Raw genomic sequence first — 19,034 nt, forward strand, 5'->3', positions numbered from 1 at the left:
TTGAACGTGCTGTTGGGATTTCAATTTAAGACAGCATCTCCCAGAATTCTTTCTGAACACCCTGTCGCCTGATTGTGACCTTTACAAATCCAGTTTATACTTAATCTTCCATTTTGCTCCCAGACGTGAAAATACCAGACGGTAGAAGTGTATCTGTCTTTTGTACCTAACAACTGACTCCCATTTGTTTTGTTATAAAGTTGTTTACTTGCAAAATGGTATTTTGACTTCCCAAAAAATGTAAAGACTTTTACATTTGAATTTTAGAATTGTATAAACTCCTCTACTAAAAGGTTTACTGGAGCACTGACTGTAGCCTTCTGACATCATGTTTCAAGCACAATAACAGGCAGTCTTCAATTGTACTATGCACAGCAGTTGTTACACATATTTCTCCGATTATCAGGCAACATATTTGTGTTTTTAAGTTCAAACACACATAGAAGACCTTCAGTTTATTTATCTTACCATTGCTTGTTACCAAATGTTCTCAATTAACCTGTCAAAAGGCCATGAGCGAAAGAGAAATCGTGCTGTTATTGAGCAACAACAGAATAATGGTAGATACAGAAAGGCAGGATTTCAAATTTCCGGTGGAGCCCATTGTCTATGGACATTCGTTCTAATACTGCAGTATGAACGTGATGGGGTCGTCTGCCTTTTTTTATTCCAGAAGGCAGTGCTGCTCAGTGTCGATAACTGAAATAGAACATACAAATGTGGAGTTAATCGTAGAGCATTATTTGGTATTACAAAGTTACATTTAAGAGACTCTTTTTCATCTACAAACAATGCAAAATGTGGCTCTTTGTATCAATTACTATACCTGTCATATTTAAATTAAGACTAATAATGTTCAGTCTCTCTAAAACCGTATGCCACCATTTAAGCAAGTCCTGTTAAGCTACGAAATAGTAAAGCTCATTCAGGTTTTTTTTTAAATTAAAATTGAAAAACAGATATATAATGATGGTTACAGTTTCTTCTTGCCTAAACAAAGCCTAGCCACTCTATTTCAGACACTCGGACTCTTCCTACTCATCTTTCTACAGCCCCTCTCTTCTTGGTTACTTTTTCATTTTCCTTCTCCTTACCTATCCAGTTTCAACCTTTCCTTGATCTTCTATTTCTCCTCCTCCTGCCTTTCTCGTATTCTCGCCTCCAACTCCAACCTTTCAAGCACGTTTCTGCTCCCCTCCTTCTCTGATATCCTCTCTCTCGCTCCTCTACCTCCACACTTACCCTGATGCTCCTCCTTTACTCTTCATCCTCTCTCTCTATGTACGTGTCCCCCTTACTTTGCACTCCTTCACCTCCAACCACCTTCCAAAGTTCTCAATGGTGTACTACCCATGCCTCATTTCAAACTGTTTGCCTAGTCTTAACTGGTCCAATAACTCTTGTGATTGGTGGAATCCTACTGCCACCCCAAAGAGGGTTCACGGGATAGTAGCCTGCTTTTAATTCCTGCCTTACCCCATGTGTTCCTCATAACCTATGCACATGTTTCAGGTGTGGCTCAACATTATGCTTAAGGTTGGTCTCATTTGGATGTACGTCTGTGAGTCAGCAGGCTGAGAACTTAAGAGTGGCGTCACCGTACTGGACTGGGACAGAGAAGTGGAGAGAGGCTCTGTTGGATCCCCTGTGTGCAGTCTATTCGGTCAGCATTGTGCAGCAGGTGACTTTATTCACTGCTCAGATCCCCCTCCTCCTTATTGACATCATGTACCTCCTCCCTTTTTTGCAGCTCCCACTTATTTCTTTCTTAGCATGTAGAGGATGTTGGCTCAACGTTGGGTTGCAACAGTTCTCCAGGTGTTTTACAGTATACGAAGATGCCTAATATTCCCCGGAATTGGTGTCTTTGTTACTAGCTAAGCAGGTTAGAAGGGCACAGTCTATAATGAGATGAAATTGGCATATTGTCTGATAGTCTCTAGGTGCCTTTACTGCCCACTTGATAGCCAACCATTCTAGCTCAATAATGACAACATTTTATCCCCTGGGGAAGAGCTTTTGACTGATGAATATGTTGTTACTCTTACTTCCCTGCCGTTTCTGGATAGGACAGCCCCATATATTATATGTTATGATATGGCATTCATAACGCGCCTATACACAAGTGTTTCAAGGTGCAAAGTGTTTCGAGGCGCGAAGTGTATCAATGCGATATTTCGGAGGCCATCACTTTGTGTTATAAAAGGCTGATAGCAATTAGGCATGATCAGAAGGGGTGGATCGCAGAGCGAATTCTTTAATCTATGAAAAGTGTCTATCCCTTGCTACTCCTACTCCAGCTGGGCAGATTGTTAGTTAGCTTTCCACTCAGAGATCCTGCAATTGTGAAATTTGGAGTGATGCAGCATTAAAATCCTAAACGCCCAAGAAATGTTACTTCTTTGATGTTGTTAGGGGAATCCTTTGTGTAAATTTCACTTTGCATACCTAATGTTAGACCAATCCATTACCTGCACAGTATCCTATATTTCACACTATGGGATGTGAGAAATGACATTTAGAAGAATTGGTGGTAAACCCTGTTTTTGGAAGATCTGAGCCAAAGAGTACACTTGTTTCATGTGTTCTCCTATTACTTGGTTTGCATGAAAATAGTTTCTGCTTAGTCACCTGCAAATTCTTGATGACGCTAAAGAAGGGAATACAGAAGTCTCTGGAGTGTTGCTGGCTCTCCATTTAGCCCAAAGGGCAGCATTGTGAAGTGAAAAAGACCCTCAGGGTTTAAGAACCTTGTCTTCTCTCTGCTATTACATGCTTTATTTTTGAAAGAAATTCCAATAAAACGCAATGCAATTATGCAATACATATATTATAATATTACATACAATAATTACTTATACAATCATAAAACACCATCCTATTCTCTGTGCCCTCAAGGAAGAGGGAGTTTCGAATAGCCCTAGTTCTGCTCTAACAATGAGATACAGGTTGACCTGCCAACCTCTCTCTGTTCATCTGCACTCATGCCAGGCTGACATGTGATTTCCCATGTCTGCCCATGACATCCATGCTTAAAGAGGCATGTGGTGTGAGCTGAAGACCGTAAACGCACAGTGCGATGCAAACACTTTAATATCTAGTAAACGTGAGCCGTGAGCATTAACTTATTATATTAAAGTACAGAACATTACTGTTTTTTTTCAATAGCCCGGGCTGTGCATCAGTGTCTTTGAGTCCGGCACATTACAATCCTCTTCTATAAAAATAGCTGTTCACTGCTCTTCAGAATTCTTTTTTTTAATAGTCTGGGCCAGGCGCCACAGACCTTGAGCCTGGTACATTATGAGATAGCAATACAAGTGGAAGAACTACACAGCTCTATTGTGATATAGTTCAGACAGGAGTGATGCTGTATTCTGATGTTTGTATTGGAAAGATTCCTAGTGCTGGATGACGATTAGACCCTTGTTTTTGCTTACACAAAAAAGATGTGTTTCACTGATATTTTTGTTTAGAAATATTTTCAGTGCTGGACAAACTTTGGTGGTTATTGGCGTTAAACAGGGAATGCCCAAATAGAATAAATAGACCCGGCTCAAAGCCCCAACAGCTGTTTGGGGTGGCTCGGCTGGCAGGGGGCAGATGGCTGGAAGACTGAAGAGAGAGCGGAAGAGCTTTCTATTTGGGAGGGGCCAAATACGTCTTTTTTCTTTTACTGGACTTTAAATGCACTAAGCTGGATTCTGGCAGTTTTTTAGCCTTTACAGTCCCTAAAGGACTCTGTCTATTGACTTTTGAGTAGAACTTGGATTCTGTTTGAGATGCTTAGGGAACACATTTGTTGTTCTCCCCCAAGGCAATTCAGCTCATCACCTAAGAGCAGACACCTTATTCTGGATTGGTTATATAGTGGCACCATTAATCCCAATGGACATTTAATTCTTTTGTGAAGCATTATATATTATTTTGATGCTTTTTTGATGAAAAGATCATAATGCATTAATAGGTGGCTTTTTAATATTTTTGGAATTTTTCTATTTGTCCAGTGTTCCTTGAATTGTGGATATTCCCAGGCATCCAGTTTTCTCCAGCACTCTCAACTCCCTACATTCTGCAGTTAGTGAGTATGGAGTGGCCTTTACCCTTCATTTGATATCACATTGAGAAAGGTATTGAGGTATTGATTGAGGCAGATGCTTCTATGAGGTTGCCTATCATGAATTACTGAGGCAGGTGCTAGATTGCCTGGCATGATTCGTGAGGGTGCCTATCACAACCTGGTGAGGAAGGTAGTTGTTTTTTAAGGTGATTATGATTTCCTGGAGCAGGTTGACTTGAGATATAGGCCCTAACAATGATTTCAGCTTTTTCATTAATGACTTTTTTCATTTTAAGTGTGTTGTGCAAAGTAATGATAATAATGGCAATGTTTCTTTATTACCAATGTTTCATAATTAAAAGATGTATTTTTTACATGAGAATGTAAGAAGCATTTATTGAGTCTTCATTACTGATTGATAAGTATTTTAACGTGAGCTTAAGGAATGGGGCCTCTATCTAAATGCATTGTGTATTAATGTGACAAGGATTGGTACCACGCAACGTCACTACTGCTGTGGTCCCCAGGTGCTCCGACGGATCTGAAAAGGAGGGTGTCAAAAGAAGGGGAGGGAGGCGGGGGGTTAGTAGCATGTAGTTGGAATAGGAAAGTGAGAGTTGTGATGTCCTGTTGGCCACTACAGTTCGGTTTGCACCGTTAGCTGAGCTTAAGTGCGGTTTTCGGTAGGTGCCAGAATTCCCATGTGCTGTTGTGACGGGTTATGTGTTGTTAGTCTGTTGTTGCAATGTGGTGAAGTGTGTGAGGATTGCTGTGCAGAGGGGTGTTTGTGTCAGTTTCTGTATGTTGAGTATGCAGAAAAATGAAAATTTAAGGTACGGTTATGATGGTTTTCAAGCATTTGTCAATTTCTTACCACTTTGTCTTTGCGTTTTTGCGCTAAACCGCTATGGCTATCCTGTGTGTTTGGTACTCTACTTTGACCGCCTAGTTGGCAGTCATGCTGCGTAGTGGGAGCTCTCTGCATAGTGGTTTGTGTATCGAGCTCTTAACCGCAACTTCCCGTGCACTGCGGCAGGTGTAGTTTTGGTGACAGCACTTGTCCCTTATTGTCCATCTGTTGGTTGGTCCCACCTATCTAAGTATCCTTTAGGGTTGGTGGCATGTGGGGCTGGGTGGGCGGTGCACGCCCGCCCCCTCTTTTATAATGGGGGATAGGTTAGGGTTTTTTGTATCCTACAGTGGTATTCATAGGGTTTCATTGTGGACCTTTCTTCCTAGAGGATTCCTCCTGAATCTGGACCAAAGAGCCAAGTTTTAATTATTTTTCTGAACTCCAAATGACCACTTGTGTTGCGTATGTTTTTTGGTAGGTTATTCCAGGTTGAGGTTGCTAGGTGAGAGAAAGATGATACTCCCAAGTTTTCTTTTGTTGTGAGGTTTTGATATTAGGCAAATGTCATTGCTTGATCTGAGTGATCTTTTCGGGTGCTAGGTGGTTATTTATTTTCTTTAGGGACTCTGCTCCCTAGCGGTGGACTGCTCTGTGCATTATGCACATCGTTCTGAACTTGATTCTCTCTTCTATTGGCAGCCAGTGTAGCATTTTCAGCCCTGGGGTAAAGTGTTCTCTTCGTGGTAGTCTGAGAAGGAGTCTTGCCGCAGTGTTCTGGATGTGCTGAAGTTTTCTTAACAGTAATTCTGGCATTCCTAAGTATAGACTGTTTGCATAGTCTACTCTGGATACGATGAGTGCGATGATGGTGATTGTTTTGTGGGTGAAAGAGAGGAATGGTAGGATCCTTTTTACTGCGTGTAGCAGGAAGAAAAATATCTTGATTATGGTGTTTACTTGTGGTTCAAGTGTTAGTTCGTTGTCCATCAACACTCCCAGGTTTTTTACTACTGATGATGAAGTTGGTGCTGTACCCAGTTTCATTGCCCATGTGTGGTAGGTGTTTTTCTCGCTTTTAGTTATGATCATTATTTCAGTTTTGACTGGGTTGAGTTTGAGGCTGTTTGTGTTCTTGTAGGCAGTTGTTTAGCATTTTGTTTTCTTCCAGTGTGCTTTTATTTAGTAGATGATCTGAGTAGTTGCAGCACGTGAGGCCATGTTTTTGATGAGTTTGGTTAGTGGCATCAGGTATATATTGAAGAGCAGTGGGGAGAAGGATGATCCTTGTGGTACTGCACAGTTGGATTCCCTTGTGGAAGATTTGAAAGGTTTGATCCAGACGGTTTCTGTTCTGTTTGTTAGGATGGATTTAATCCATAGTAGGGCGGTGTCAGTGATTTTTATTTCTTCTAGACTCCTGATGAGGATTTCATGGATGACTTTGTCAAATGCTGCCAAGAGGTCCAGAAGGATTAGAGCGGTGCTTTTGTCTGAGTCTGCATTCGTTTTTACATCGTCCCAGATTGAGAGCAATGCTGTTTCCGTTTCCCTCATTGGTCTAAAGCCTACTTGTGCTTGGTCCAACAGTTGGTGCTCCTCTATGAATTCTTGTGTTATTCTGTAGACGTATGTCTCGAGTAGTTTAGCTGGGTAAGGTATGTTGGATATGGGTCTGTAGTTGTAGAGGTCATTCACTTTTCCTGCTGTGTCCTTGAGGAGGGCTTAATGTATTATTGCTTTGAATGATTGTGGTACTTTCCCTGTTGAAAGTGAATCACTGAAAAGGTTTCTGTAGTGTTCCATGGGCATTCCTTGTGTGAGGATTGATTTGTGTATGTCTGGGGGGCATGGATCCATGGGGGAGTCTGCTTGGTTGCTGTTGCTTACCAGCTTGATGAATGTCTCAGCTGATAGTTGGGGGAAGCTTCGAAGTTTGTTCTGGTGTTCCTGGATGGCTGGGTGGGTCGCATGTTGTAGTCGATTGGTCTGCTTCGTATGATTTGTTGGATGGTGATGATTTTGTCTTTGAAGTGGTCTGCAAGGTCATTGCATAGCTTCAGTCAATGTATCAGAGTATTTTTGCAGCCAGGAGGGTTTCTTATTTTGTGTATGATTTTAAACAATTCCTTTTGGGTGTTGGTGGCTTTGGTGATTCTGTTGTCGTAGTATTTCACTTTGGCATTAAGGGTTTCCTTCTTGTATGAGTGGATTTGTCGCTGGAGTTGTAATTTCTTTACCTGATCATTTTTTTCCCTCCATTCTTATTCAAGTTTCCTGTTTTTCCTTTTCATGGCGCAGATTAGCGGGGTAAACCATTTTGCTGTAGCTCTTTTGCATGATGGGATGAAAGGTTTTTCTTTTGAGATCCCGTTGATCGTTCCAGCAATCCATTTATGGAGTAGTTCTGTCTTTATTTTGATGTCTGCTTTGTCCAGGGTCGTTGTCTGAGGTTTGTTAGTTCTAAATGTTCTGCAAGGTTTCTAGCTCTGACGGCTCTCCAGTTTCTTTTCATGATAGTTGGCAGTTTGTCTGTTTCTTTTGCCGTTGTTGCGGGGAGTGTGATCACAAATGTAATGACAAGTTGGTTGTTCCGGAGGATCTGTAGTGGTGGCATTTTGGCGATGAGATTATTGTTGGCGAAGATTGCATCTGTCCCGCATTGTGGGTTGCACCTTTGACCAGCTGATGTAGTTTCATTGTCTTCAGTTGTTTGGCTAGTGATTTCAGTGTGTTAACAGATTCTTTGTCAAACTAGATGTTAAAGTTTCTGAGGATTACCACGTGTTCCTGCTCAATGGCTAGGTTGGTGATCACTTCAGAGAATACGTCAGCGAAGCTTGCATCGTATGTTGGTGGTCTGTATAACATGACAAATTTGAGCTTTGTTGTGGGATTTGCTGTTAGATGAAGGATCAGGGATTCACAGTTTTTGATGTTTAGTGGTTCATCTGTTTTGATTTTAAGGTGTTCCTTGTATGCTATTGCCAGTCCCCCTCCTCTTTTGTCTTTCCTGTTTACTTTTGAATACTTGAAGTTGTCAGGGATGCAGTTATGCAATGTGGTTTTGTAGTTGTCGTCTAGCCATGTTTCGTTTATGAATAGGATGTCGATACCACCTTTGCATAGGAGGTCAAAAATCTCTGTCCTGAAATTAGACTATGGGTTTGCAGCTGACTGGGACATAGTACGGCTCTAAGCAATTGCCTTATGTGGCTAGCCGGGTGTTCCTGGAAGATGGTGAGGTCCTGGGGTTAGGCAATTGGCATGCGCTGGGTAGCACACCTAGATTCAAGATTCCTGTCTACTCGGATGGCTGCTAGGTATAACTTTTCAATAGGCAGATATTAGAGGTAAACCCAGCTTTGTATTCCTGTCTAGTGGGAGAAAGCCTAGGTTTCACGATATATATGTAGATTGGGAGCACCCACCTAGACTTGTGTTTTTTGTAAATTGTTATAAAGGCATAAGTTTCCCAGTACTATAGGTGGATATGGGTGCGTTACACCCAGATATCCCAAACCAATTATCAGGCACGCGAGAACACACCTAGATTTGGGAATCCTGTACAGTGGGAGAGAGGCCTGGGCATCCCAAGCCAATTATCAAGTATGGGAGAGCAAACCCATATTTCAGATCCTGTATAGTGGGAGAAAGGCCTAGGTTTCACATTAAAATAGGTTGCAGAATATAATAGGCAATTGTGGGAGGACACACCTAGATCTGAGAATTCTGTATAGTGGCAGAGAGGCCTAGGTTTCATAATACAATAGGTTTCACAATATAATAGGCAGTTATGGGAGGGCACACCTAGATTTGAGAATCCTGTATAGTGGGAGAGAGGCCTAGGTTTCACAATACAATTAGCAGTACGGAGAACACACCTAGATTGGAGGATCCTGTATAGTGGGAGAAAGGCCTAGGTTTCACAATAAACTAGGTAATCTTGGGACGACCCACCTAGATTTGAGAATCCTGTATAGTGGGAGAGAGGCCTAGGTTTCATTATACAATTAGCGGTACGGGGAACACACCTAGATTTGAGAATCCTTTATAGGGGGAGAAAGGCCTAGGTTTCACAATACGGTAGGTTTCACAATATAATAGGCAATTTTGGGAGGACACACCTAGATTTGAGAATCCTGTACAGTGGTTTCACAATACGGCCTGGGTTCCACAATACGGTAGGTTTTTAAACGGTTTGTGTTCACAATAGGTTTCCTAGTGAGTGTCACAGATGTGAATGGTTGGTGTACTTCTTTCCCTGTGGTGGTCTTGTATGCAGAAGCGTAGACAGGTAGCGCCTGAGGGGCAAGGCCCACCCAAAATCTGTAAATGCCCACTCAGCATCACTGAGCAGGCATTTACAACTGCCACTGTGCAGCCTGAGCAGCAGGGTTCGCTCACTGGGAAATCTGCGCACTGTGCAGATGAGCCAGAGAACGGACCCTGCTGCATGCATATCAGGAACCTGGAAGCTATCTCTGCTTCCTGGTTTCTGTCTGTGCAGGAGCCAGAGTCCTACAGAGCAGCTCAGGGGGCAGCGGCATGGCGAGTCGGGAGGGAAGCAGGTAATGGAAGAAAAAGTGTTTTTGTTTGTGTGTATGCATGTGTGCGAGGATTGTATGTAGGTATGAAAATATTTGTGCATACTTGAAAGGGTGTGTGTAAGTGCACGTGTGTGAGTGTGTGTGTGTATGTACATATGTATGCAAGAGGATGTCTGTAAGTGCATTTGTATGAATTAATGCATTGTGAATGGTGTACACTGGTGCGAGAATGAGGTGTGAATGAGAATGCAGTATGCATGTTCTAGTTGCGTGTGTGTATGACAGAGAAACTGTATAGGTATGTGACTGGTGGATGCATGTGTATAAATATGCATGGGTTTGTGTGTCTGTATGTGTATATGTGTGTGTCTGTGTATGTGTGTCCGTGCATGAGAGGCTGGGACCCGGGGAGGGTCATTGGACCATAAACAATTTTTAACAGGGACATGGCATGTTTAACTGGCGTTTATGGGTCAACAAAGCCAAATTGAGTGTTATTATTTGAAGGAGAGGTTGGTGTAGGGAGAAGGTACTACACTATCAAAATGAATTGGAAACTTCTTCTGTGCATTGTTGGTCACTTGGTTCCCCTAATGAATCCCCCATAAATGGTTTGGGCTCCCTAGATATGCTTTGTCGCTTCTGCGCATTTAAAACAAATACATGTCCCTCTGCAGGCTCCCCTTAGGATGGGCCCTACTACACCAGCTCCAGGCCCCACTTGTTATACAATTCTGGCTACGCCTCTGGTTGTATGATGGGATGAATGCTAAAAATGTTTATTAGTATCAGTGAAATTGTGCAATTGTGTCTACCTTATCCGTTGGTGCTGGTTGATGGCGGTATGTCCTGCGATTGGTGCGTCTGGGCACTGCAGCCCGGTGCTACTGCTGGTTTGCAGGTGGGATTATGCCTTTGCAACCACCTCATTGATTGCGGTTGCAGCAGGGATATGTAGGCTGTTGTTGGGGAAGTGGTTTGCGTTTGACACTACACCCGGGTACTCAGATGGGAGCACTGCTGGTCCTTTCCTTGAGCTCAGTGTGGTGAATGGGCTAGGAGATGGGACACAGTGTGCTTGTTTGGTTATATAAGTCACTGAGGGATTGAGGGGTAGGTGGTAGTTTAGGCTTGCTTTATGTTAGTGGGTGACTGCTTCCGCTGCTGACACCTGCAGACACAGTTTGGAGCCGCCACTGTAGGAGCCGACCTTTGCCTTGGTGCCCTTAGCCGCTGGGGCTACAACGGGCAGAGGGTTGCCCTAGCACTATGATACTAATGGGATCCTCTGTACCAATCAGGGGAGGGGGCGGGACACGAGTTGGGAAACCAAATTTGGAAGGGCAGGCAGGAGGAAGCGCACAAGCAGCAATGGCAACTTAACAAAAAACAGGCAAAAAATGCACAGTTCATTAAATTAAGGTCAGGGTGCAGGGGGCCTCACCTCAGCTTCACCAGGGACCAAAATGGTGTGCTGGAGGTGGCAAGCGAGGGGCTAGCTCCCCTTTTGGGAGTAAAGTTAGATAGCCAAACAGGAGAGGGGGCGGGGTACGAGGAGGGGAAACAAACACGGGAGGGCAGGCTGGAGGAAGCGCATGCAGCGCTGATAACTTAAAAAAAAACAGGCAAAAAATACACTCGGCTTCATTACGAGTTGGGCAGTATCCTGGTTGGGATACATCCCAACTTTATTTGCGTTAGCGCCTAGCCGGTTTGGGGCACACCTTTTTCCATTGAGTGCATCTTGCAAATTTCCGCTGGAAATGTGCGGGATTCTTACAGCATTCCTGGGGTAAGAGTTAAATGATATGCCACAAAACGGGCTCACCAGCCCACTCAAAACTCTGGAAGTACACACGCATTCCTCTCTTCTCACCTGTACCCTAAAGTGGAACCATCAGTTTTCACTCTCCATATCTCATTTTGATTCCTTTCCTTTTTTGGCTCCCTGCAGGATTACTGCGAGATTAGCTTGTGTCAAGCAACATAAAAATGGCGTCTTTTCATTCCTGAAAAACCGCAGTATTGCAATGCACCACGGCAGATGTATAAAAGTTTACACAAAGAGGGGAGAGAAACATAACCGGTTTTTGGGTCCTGGTGGTACCCCTTCTTCATCAGTTTTTTAAAATAAACTACTGAATGGCTTCACACCAAACCAAAAAAAGGAATCTCTGCAATGTTTTGTGTCCACTTTTATTCTTTTTTGGCAAAAATCGTCCAGTTGTTTTCATGCTACGGGTATTCAATGGAAACACATTTTTCTCTATTTTTCCGTTCTTAATGATTTTTGAACCTTTTGATGAATTTCCCCACAATGTCCAGTTTGTGAGGACCCATACCAGATACATTGTTTAGAAAATTACATCTAAATCTGTAAAGCGAGCCAAAAGTGACTATTAATAGAATTTTGGAAAAAGTCATTGCAAACTGTATTTTATTTAACTAATGGACTAGGAGCCCTATAAAAAAACAATCAAGCAATAAATATACATATATCCAGTGAAATAACTGTTTAAGGGACGTTATGGTTACAAGTAAAATAGAAAAATTCCTGAAATTCGCCAGTTATGGTACGGTAAGCAACCATAACTCGCACCACCACTGTGCACTGCTAAGACTAACACCCAGAACATCAAAGATGACTTCACAATTTTCATTGATGACATTACTGATGACATCACAAATCTGGACCACTTGGTTTTGTTCAATACATATCTAAGGCGGCTGGTTTTGTTCATTGACAGGAAGAATTTTTAAATGGAAAAGGTGCTATATATCTAGACGTTAACCTTCTTGTATATTATAGAAGTACTTCCCTTAGGGTTTGGTGTCAGCTCATGGTGCACAGATATGGGTCAATAAGCAGGCCTTAAACACACAATTAATTTGTGTCTATGATGATGAACTGTAATGTTATTGACATTTTGTATTGATGTTGTTTCGGTCTTCCTTACTTTAGTTTCCCTGTATGTGCCTCTACTTTGTATACATTGTGGGTCTTTATATGTATTGTTTGTACTAACACAGGTATGTAGTAAGTCTTGATTTATTAGCTATGTATTCCATGCATAACATTACCCAAAACTCTCCAAGGATAGCTTTCAATATGTAACAAGCCAAAATTACCAGAATAAAAATATTGTACTTCTATAGTGTGTGCTGCAGCCATTGCCTATGTGTATGTACGATTAGGTTCCTGTATTATTAACAGCACTCCAATGTAATGTTTTTTTTAGATAAGTACATTCTTTAAAGGAATAGTGCGCTCAAAAATTTTATTGTCCCGAATGTTCGGGCATGTGGTTTTAAGCAAACTGTGATCGATCATAAAAACATTTCCTATGCACTTTACCTTAGTTTTCCGCACTTTTACACATATGAAATCAACGAGCGGGGCGCGGCCATCTTGTGCAAATCTTATCTGTGGATCGATCGCACTAAGTTCAAGTGCCCCTTCGGCACTAAATCATATCACCCGCCCCTGAAGCCGACATCACTATTCCTAGTGATATTCTCCACCTATTTTCATGACGTTAGTAATTCTGCAGCGGGTGAAGCCAAATAACGGACACAAACCACAAACAATAGAAACACACAGCTGCGGACATTCAAAGTGCGAAAAAAACACGTAACATGTTATCATGCCATGTTCTTTCTAGTGAGGGGCGCCTGCTACCTTTTTAAAAATGTAACGGAACTGGCAACATCAAATTTTGACAAGCAAACCAAGTCCCCTTGGAAAATGTTCTGCACCCAGCTCATCCAATAATACAACGTTGATAGCACACACTGATATGCTATGGGACGAAATGGTTTAGATATCACTAGCCTGCATACAGGTTGTGTTTGCGGGTCGTGGATGAATAATCATCTCAATATGCTCCAACTAACAACCCATAACAATGTAAGCAAGCAATACCGGTCAGAAAATGAAAACTTTACTCGTTCGTCTATAAACTCGAATAGTTAAACTTACATAATATTTGGTATTTCCATTCTCGTAGCGTAACGCAGATTGTCCACTCAGAACCACGGTTTCTATAGAATGAAAATAAATGTTCCAATGTCCAGTTTTAAAATAGTGAATCTTATTATTTTTGCGGGTATTCAGCACCTTCCGCCCTTCAAGCCATAGCGAATCCTCCCTTTCGTCCAAGGTCGAATAATAATTGAAGCTCCTTTTGACCGTGTATGCCTGGTCGGTTTCGTTTTTGTGAATTAAAGCCATAAATCTAAAACATACTGTACAAGACGCGTCGGTGTGAACTCCCCACAAGCAACATCAAACAAAGTTACCTTCACTCCATGGGAGCAATGAGGTCGGCCGACCAAAGTGGCATTCGAAACATGTTAAAACAATTTACTAATTGTTTGCTGGCATCCACCAGTTATGCTGAAGGTCAGTAAAACAGATAATACAAGCCACTGAAAGTCTGGTGTAACCTAAGATTCCATTTGTGTCAGTCTGAAACAGACCATGATAGCATATGATGATATTATATTGCATTTATAACGCGCCACTGCACAAGTGCTTCAGGGTGCGATGACGCAATGCAGGGGGAACAGAGGGAAGACAGAGACAACAATCTTACTAGTGTTGGGACGTTGACGATCCTTGCCCCCTCCCCCTCGTTCGTCACTCTCAAAACATAACATACATAATAACCAAGGGGGGAGGCGTAGCCAACCCCCACGACATTCCGTTACACCACACCCCATCTCAAATAACACATACACTATAGTTTCAAGCCCAGCATTAGGAAACTATTTTGAAATAGCCCGAATGACATATAGCCCGAATGACATCTTTCTAATAGGCCCGAAAATCCATCTCTCTGTACAAATGCAGCTCTCCCATCCACAACGGCTCACTCAGCCAGCCCACACATTCTCCTCCCTATTGCCACGCCTGTGCGCTCCCTGTTCTCACAGAGGAATGAGCTCAGTGGATAACGTAAGCCACTGCAAGTCATAAATCCAAGTGCCCATTCATCTCCACTGAACTTCCCGTGCACTAACAACCTCCACCCCGCCAGACCTGAGCCCACCAGCTCAGACCCTGCAGTTCCTTTCATGCTGATATACATCAGACCCTCCCGTGCCCTGATCAGTCAAGGACCCACATCACAGCCCTTATCCCATGTAGTAATATATTCTCCCAAAAAGCAACACACATCTACCTATATCCTAAGGACCCAAGTAGGGCAGATGATCGCGCAAGTCCAGTAGAGGGGTAAAGGGTAAAAAAGCAGGGCAAAAAGTTGACAAAGAGGATACATTTGAAAAGACAATTTAGGCCATCAACGCCAGAGCCATGCACTGCATGTGTGGATGTGATTTGGGTGTAGCAGAGGGATTTACAGGTACCTAGCAACCACAGACATGTATGTTATCGTTCGAGGGACAGTAATATAAATGAAGGGAAGGCAAAAGATATACATTAATGAACCACAAACTGGATTAAATCTGCATTATTAAACACTTCTTAATACTTATTGTAGCATTGAAATTCAAGTTTAATTGCATTGCACTGTTGGTGTACAATGTACAAACAGTGGGTAACATATCCCAAATGTTATAATGAGCGTATTAAGAATACTGCTGCAAATCATTTATACTGGTAAGGGAACTGTTCAACAAGTTCAGCTTTAGGTGAACAGAACTGGTTTGCAAAGTTTTGTGGCATTGCATGTGTCCTAAGAACAAAATCAGGATCCATTCCATGAGTATGCATGGCCAATACAGTCAAAGTAAGATCTTTCACAAAATTGAATTCCATTTCCTGGTATATTGGCTTTGCCACCCACTTTTTGATTCGTTTTGCAAAGGCCAAGCTGTAACGAAGCATCCCAAAGTTTCTGTCACTTCTCGATTGTTCTCTACCTATGTTCTCGTTATGCACTAATACGGCTAGTAATGTTTTGGCTTGCATCCCGCCTATGCTGACATGCAACCTTTTCGGCCTGTACTTTAGGCACATATTGTGGAACACCTCCAAATCTCTGGTGTGGGAGAATTCTGTAAGCCCCTTTAGGTCTCTTGAAAGAGTTTTGTCATACACAATCTTCTCAAGAGCTTTGCGTGGCGGTGAACATGGCACCAACCACTTCTTCTTGCGTTCCTGCTCCTCCGATAATGGTGCGTGTGCACATTCATGAAAATGTTGGTTTTCTGTCCATGAGTGAACATTGGAACAGTGGTGCATCTATGAGCACCATTTCTCAAGTAGAATTTCCACATACCCATCACAAGTTTTGGAGCTCCACCAAAGATGGTTGCTGAAAGACTGAGACCACTGTAAAATGTATTTAAATTATTTTCTGAACCCTTTTTTTTACCAGCAGCTGTGATTTTTGTATTTACTGATTTGGCAACATGCCATACATCAAATTGATGACGAATGTTTGGAAACTGCTCCGATAGATTTCCTTCTTCCTCACCTGATTCGCTGGAGAGTTGTCTAGAATCCTTATCCCCTCTTCTTCTGCGTGAAGCCCGCTTTTTTCTGAAAAGGTAATGTCTCCCTTGGAGGGAAGCCACTATGCCTGCCTGAGTAAAGAGGGCGGGCAAGTGGCCCCTTCCCCGGGGAAGCCAACAAGAGTTAAAAAGGCCACTCTGGCAAAAAAAAAACTCTTGAGAGCGGGAAGTCCTGTGTCTAGATGTAACACGGATATGCAGATGGTAGCTCCGGTGATAAGGAAGTATCCCGTCTCCGGGAGATCCATGAGAAGTCTCCCAATGCTGATTAAGGCGGATAATTCCGGAGGGAGAACAGGTTTCAGAGGAAAAGAGGAAAGAGCTCCAAGAGTCAGGAGGAAAGCAGACAGCAAGAAACTGGAGCTAGCCGAAGCAACCAGGAAATGTAGCAGGTGTCTCTGAGCAAAGAGCACAAAAAAGGGGCTCCAGGAGGAGAGAGCGCGGCACAGGTGAACAAGAACCCAAAGCTCTGGGAAGCCAGATGGCCATGTGAGAACAGCAGAAATTGGAAAAGCACATAGAATGCAGTTGACTAGGGACTCCAGTGCAGCAGAGACAGAGAAAAACTTAGCGTCTTACCCAAAGGAAAGTCTGCGGTTGCAATATGCCGACTGCCGGGAGTCAGCTGACTAAGACAGCCCAGCGGTGGCCATCTTGGAATAAACTAGAGCGCTGCCAAAGGATGGCATTGAACGTGATGGCACTGTAGCTTCCATCGAGTCCACCGACACCACCCTAAAGGAAGCGTGACACCTTTTTCTTTCTGGTCTTTCCCCCTCCTGCCACCCAACTGGCTGCCAAACTCGCTACTGCGAGCAATGCCTCAGTGCTGGCCCCACTTGAACTCCATTTACCAGCTCTGGAGAACATGTGAGTTTGATTCCCTTCTCCACTTGTCCCCCAAACCCCTTTTCAGCATTTTCTATTTCTTTCCTAAACTTTCTTTTCCATTTTTTCTGCGCGTTTCTCTTGTGCTTTCTCCCCCCTCCTCAGGCCTTTTTCTTCCCGGTCTTTCCCCTCTCCATAGCCCCCCTAATTGGCCACCAAGCTCTGTATTACGCTTGCCCCTAGAGCAGCCCCACTGCCCATTGCAGCCCCCTCAACTAGGTGCCCCAAAGCAAATGGCAGCTCCAACAGAAGCAGCTCCAGATTGTGTCTGCTGGTGTCAGCATGAGAAACAGGAAGCCGTCAGCTATCATCCAGTAGCGACTAACAAGCATTCACTGCACCCCACTAAACTGACCCACATCTCTTATTTCTTATTTTCTGTTTCCCATTTCAATGGTAGCCCACAATGATATAATAGTCATATTTCCCAGTTAGAGCATTATGTTAGCTAGCCATCCTGAATAGCTCCTTTAACTACCCCACCTATCCCATTACCTAATTTCCTACCCCTCCAGGCACAAAGGCCTATCAGCCAAATTCATCATTCACCTCACCTCTACAAGGTAGCCATCTTGTAACCAGTCTCTTCTAGATAGAATTATGTAGATAATATTGCGTCACATCTAGATAGCACTGTTTAGGTTAGCATGCATCATATCTAGATAGTGATGCCACTAACCAACCCTACTAAAAATCTCACCCTCTGCCTACACCTCTCAAACTCTAACTAAACACAAACATACCTCTAAAGCACAAAAACACTGCATGTACTTCACCACACTGCAACAACAAAACAAATCACACATAGCGCTGCACAATAGCACATGACGGCTAGCAACCGAAAAGAACAACTAAACTCAGCAAACTGTGTCAACCGAACTGAAGCTGCCAACAGCACATCACAGCTCTCTTGCTCTTTTCCAGCTCAGTCCTACAAACCCATACTATCCTCGTCCATTTGAAATCCACCAGAGCACCAGGGGAACACTCCGGTGGTAATAGTGCACGGTATAAATATCCTTTAACATCAACATTAACACTCAATTGCTTTTTCCGTCCCTATCCCTCTCCCATTAACCCCTATTACTCATCACTTGCTGTGACAAACACATTGTTTTTTTAGCATGTCTTGCGGAGCTGAACTGTAATCTCATGTGATTGGCATTGTGTTCCCCTGATAACCTGAAACATTTCTACCCGTAACTGGCTCTCCAACCCACCCCTAAATCACCAATTTCACATGGTGTCTTCTTTCTCACTCCTGACTTCTATCCTGATATGATTGCTATTGCTATTGGCATTGGTATTTATATAGGACCTACAACCAGGCCATCTAAGCGCAGTCGTTCAAAACAATCAGCGCTCCCATGGGAGTGACTACATAAACAGAAGTCGAGAACCTTAGTAGACTCTGTAAGGTCATGGGGGAGATTATTCCAAAATTTGATGGCATCCTTTTTCCTCTTCCAAATAGTGTTTGAGTTCTTTCATTTGGGGCTTCTCCTGGAAATATTTCTGGAATACCTTGCATCAAGAAGAAAAAGTCATATCTGAAAAGCATCTCAACCTCTGTGCTGCGGTTTTAAGGAATAGTGGTGTACCCGATGTCCCTGTCGAATATTTTAAAAACTACTGGATGGATTTACCCCAAACAGGTCAAGGAAATTAAGTCAATTCTTTGTGCTGAAGTTGTGACTTATGTGGCCCAAATCTGCCCAGTGGTTCTGGCGATATGGATGTTCAAATACTGCACCTTTTCTCTATGGGAAAAAGAATGGTCTGACAACTGTTGGTGTGGTGTTTTCATAATAACAGTTTAATTGTTTAATGAATTCCTCCCCAAACTTCCAGTTTGGGGTGGGGGGGCACTTGTCAAACATTATGTTTTGAACATTTGTTATTAAACCTGCAGAGTCATTACTGATTCCCTGGTTATGATCTTTTCCCTCATGGCCAGGGGACGGCAGCCACTACCTGATCCTGGCACTGGGGGTGATATCATGAGGGAGGATCATGTGAGAGGGGAGGAATATCGAGAGGAAGTGATGACTCACCCTATTCTTCCCTCCCTTCTGAAAACACAATCTTTAACATATTGAAGGCATACTGTCAAATGGATGGCATTTACACTTCATATGTGCATAACACCACATTAAAATCTTCTGTCTGTAATGTTTCTGATTTAGACACAAATGTAAAGCAATGT

General features: G+C 42.9%; 1 protein-coding gene across 2 annotated transcripts in view; it reads right to left on the bottom strand.

Annotated features, from left to right (window-relative positions):
• Window positions 1-384: 384 nt before the first annotated feature.
• Window positions 385-19,034, bottom strand: part of LOC138493198 (tripartite motif-containing protein 42-like) — an 807,816-nt gene continuing 789,166 nt past the window's right edge. For both annotated transcript variants that reach the window (XM_069620359.1, XM_069620360.1), the window contains one exon: window positions 385-699. In XM_069620359.1, the coding sequence (XP_069476460.1) occupies window positions 583-699 (117 nt within the window). In that variant the 3' untranslated portion in view covers window positions 385-582. The remainder of the gene's footprint in view (window positions 700-19,034) is intronic.

This window comes from Ambystoma mexicanum, chromosome 10 (genome assembly GCF_040938575.1).
Source record: "Ambystoma mexicanum isolate Mex_15411 chromosome 10, UKY_AmexF1_1, whole genome shotgun sequence".
Classification (NCBI taxonomy): Eukaryota; Metazoa; Chordata; class Amphibia; order Caudata; family Ambystomatidae; genus Ambystoma; species Ambystoma mexicanum.